This window comes from Suricata suricatta, chromosome 11 (genome assembly GCF_006229205.1).
Source record: "Suricata suricatta isolate VVHF042 chromosome 11, meerkat_22Aug2017_6uvM2_HiC, whole genome shotgun sequence".
NCBI lineage: Eukaryota > Metazoa > Chordata > Mammalia > Carnivora > Herpestidae > Suricata > Suricata suricatta.
In genome coordinates, this window is record NC_043710.1 from 13420804 (window position 1) to 13424494 (window position 3691).

General features: G+C 38.4%; 2 protein-coding genes across 2 annotated transcripts; both read right to left on the reverse strand.

Moving 5' to 3' along the window:
* Positions 1-1674: 1674 nt before the first annotated feature.
* On the reverse strand, positions 1675-2685 carry LOC115272417 (olfactory receptor 8K3-like). Its single transcript, XM_029915493.1, has 2 exons — positions 2649-2685; positions 1675-2597 (listed from the first exon to the last, which is right to left on the reverse strand). Exons 1-2 carry the CDS (start codon positions 2683-2685, stop codon positions 1675-1677), a joined length of 960 nt encoding a protein of 319 aa, XP_029771353.1.
* Positions 2686-3078: 393 nt separating this feature from the next.
* LOC115305922 (olfactory receptor 8J2-like) lies at positions 3079-3687 on the reverse strand. Its single transcript, XM_029956011.1, has one exon. The coding sequence runs from the start codon at positions 3685-3687 to the stop codon at positions 3079-3081; it is 609 nt and encodes a 202-aa protein (XP_029811871.1).
* Positions 3688-3691: the final 4 nt, after the last annotated feature.

The following is a 3691-nucleotide window of genomic DNA, read 5'->3' on the forward strand; positions in this document are numbered from 1 at the left end:
GAGCTCATGGTTCTGTTGGTGAGATGGAGCCCTCAGTGGAGCTCTGCATTGACAGCAAGGAGCCTGCTTGGGCTTCTTTCTTTCTCTGTCTCTGCCTATCCCCCACTCATGCACATGTGTGCACTGTCTCTCTATCTCCCTCTTTCAAAATAAATAAATAAACATTAAAAATTATCTAGCTTTATTATGAGAATTTATACGCATCATTAAATTCTTCTTCTAGGATATTGCCCTGGGTATTTTAGATCTTATGCAATTCCATATAAATTTTGATGTCAACTTAAATATTTAAAAACGTACTAGGATTGTACTGCATCTATAGGATAATTTAGGGAGAACTCATCTCATCCCAGCATTTACATCTTCCAACCAATGGACATGACACAGTTTTCTTTAATACTTGAGTAAGGCTTTTGTAGTTTCTAACAATAAATCATGCAAATTGTGTAAAGATTATTCTTATGATACAGAGCTTTTTGGGTAACTGACAGTTTAAAATTCCATTATTATAAGTTTTTTGCTGATGTTCAGCAAATTAATTGGTCTTTCAATGGAAACCTAACATATATCCACTTTGTAAAATTTAGTTGTTATTTTTAATGGTTCAACATGAAGGTTGTTTTCAATTCTTATTGTATACCATTATTCCACATAAAAATAACAATTACTTTTGTTTATACTTTGTTAAGCATGCACATTTTCACAAATCAGTATTTAACAGAAATCTGCCTATCCCTTCAAGCAACAGTACAGGCCACAGGCTAGTGAATGATAGTTATAGCATACATTGGGTAACACATCATTTATGGTTAGCATATCTAACTGTGAATTTTAAATAAAATACAGACATACTTCTTTTATTCTGCTTCACTTGATTACAAATGATGAAAGGAAAATTTCCTAATGGTGAGCAATGATATATATAAATACTAAGTGTATGTGTATGTGTAGTGTACATGTGTGTATGTTTTAAACAAATTAGGGTCTCAACACTTCAGTGGAAGTGTGCAAATGTGGTAGAATCAATGAGAGAACTAGAGTCAGAAATGGAGCCTGAAGATGTGATTGAATGGCTGAAATCTCATGACAAATCTTTAATGAAAGAAGTGCTTCTTACTCATGAACCAAGAGATTTCTTCGGATGGAATCTATCTGGTGAAGATGCTGTGAGGCTGTTGAACTGACAACGGTGGATTTAGAATATAACATACGTGTGAGCAGTAGCAGGATTAGAGATGAATGACTCCAAGTTTGAAAGGAATTTCTATTGTGGGTAGACACTATCAAATAGCATCACACATTACAGAGAAATTATTCATGAAAAGAATCAATGCAACAAAGTTCATTGTTGTCATATTTTGAGAAATTACCACAGTTGGGGTGTGTGATAGCTGGGAATCCGACCTCAGCCGAGGTTATGATCTCCCTGTTCAGACCATTCAATAGCCATCAACATGAAAGCAAACCCTTCACCAGCAAATTGGTATGACTCTAAAGTCTTAGATGATAGGATCTTTAAGCAATACAGTGTTTTCCTAAATTAATGTATACACATGGTTAGATTACCCCCTAATGCTACAACACTGTAACAGACTATAATACACTGTCAATATAACTTTTACATGTATTAGGCAACTGAAAATTCATTTAACTTGGCTTAGTGTGAAATTTGCTTCATTGTGCTGGACTGGAACCAAACCCACAGTATCTCTGAGGTATGCTTATAATTGCACACATTCTCCAAGTTCTTTGTAGGGCATTTTTCACTTCTTTATTCCTCAAGCTGTAGATCATCAGATTCAGCATGGGTACAACCAATGTGTCAAATAAGGAAGCTATATTATCAGTATCAAAGGAGTGAATAGTTTTGGGCTGCACACACATAAAGAATAGAGTTCTATAGAGCATGGCAATCATGGTCAGATGGGACCCGCAGTTGGAGAATGCCTTGTGCCTGCCTTTGGCAGAGTTCATCTTGAGGATGGCAACAAAGTTTAGGATGTAGGACATGAGGACTATCAGAAGAGATGACACCAAATTAAAAGCACAAAAGATCAGAATTATCAATTTAATCTCAGTGCCTGAGCAGAGCAAAGCTATCAATGGTAGACTGTCACAGTAGAAATGCCTGATGACATTACAGTCACCAAATGATGATAGGAAAATTTTCATGATGGTCAGCAAAGACAAAGAGACACTGTAGAGATAAGGTATTACCACCAGCCCTTGATATAATGCTTGTGACATAACAGCTGTGTAGAGCAGAGGGTTACAGATGGCCACATAGAAGTCATAGGCCATTACCGACAGAATAAAAATTTCAGTCATGATAGACATACTGAAAAAAGTGTGTTGGGTGGCACACCTACTAAAGCAGATTGCATGTTGATCTACAGTGAACATTATGGGTCCCACACCTGTTGAATAACCAAGATCAGTGAAAGCCAGGTGTCTGAGGAAGAAGTACATGGGTGTTTGTAGCCTAGAGTCTATCTTGGTGAGGACGATTATGCCCAGGTTATCCACTACTGAACCCACATAAACAGTGAGGAGTAACTCAAGTAATGGTGCCTGTAGGTCATGGAAGTTTTTGCTCCCTTGCTTAGAAATTATAAAAACCCAGTAGTGAACTTATGTTCACTGTTTACTACTTAAATACATGTACTTTTCAAGTAACTCATACATCTTTGTATTAGGGAAAGTTGAGTATTTGAGGTCGGGATAGAAAATGGTTAAGATTTTCCCATCAAAATTCATGGAATGTTAAACTAATAATTCCACTGTACTTAGCAAAAATTAGGTTTTCCTTAAATCCGTAAAAGAAGACAATTGTAGGGGCGCCTGGGTGGCTAAATCGGTTGAGCCTCCGACTTCGGCTCAGGTCAGATCTCACATTCGTGGGTTCGAGCCCCGCGTCAGGCTCTGTGCTGACAGCTAGGTCAGAGCCTGGAGCCTGCTTTCTGGTCTGTGTCTCCTTCTCTCTCTGCCCCTCCCCCTCTCATGCTCTGTCTCTCTCTGTATCAAAAATAAATAAAACATAAAAAAAATTAAAAAAAGAAGACAATTGTAGTTTTAAGTTTACATGAATTTGAGAGACTGATATGGTTTATTTATGAATCTCTTCAATACATCCTTCACATCCTTGTTCCTTAGGCTGTAAATGAGGGGATTCAGCACTGGTATCACCAGGGTGTAGAAGACAGAGGCCATCTTATCAGTATCCAATGAGTAGCTGGTCTTTGGTTGCAAATACATGAAGAGAAGGGTCCCATAGAACACAGTGACAGCCATCATGTGGGAGGCACAGGTGGAAAAGGCTTTTCGTTGACCCTCTGGAGAATGTATCTTCAAAATGGCAAGGACAATGTTAAAATAAGATATTAGAACAATAGCCAAAGAGAAAAGCAAATTGGTCCCTGCACAGATAAACACTGCTGTCTCTGGAATGTAGGTACCAGAACAGGACAATGCCAGCAAAGATACAGTATCACAGTAAAAATGGTTGATTACATTCGAAGAGCTGTATGACAAAGAGAACACACAGGAAGTGACAGTCAGTGCCGTGATCAGACTGTAGAGGTATGTGAGGAACACCAGCAGAAGGCAGATCTGTGGAGACACCACCACCATGTAGAGCAGGGGGTTGCAAATAGCCATGTAGCGGTCATAGGCCATTGCAGCCAGCATGAAA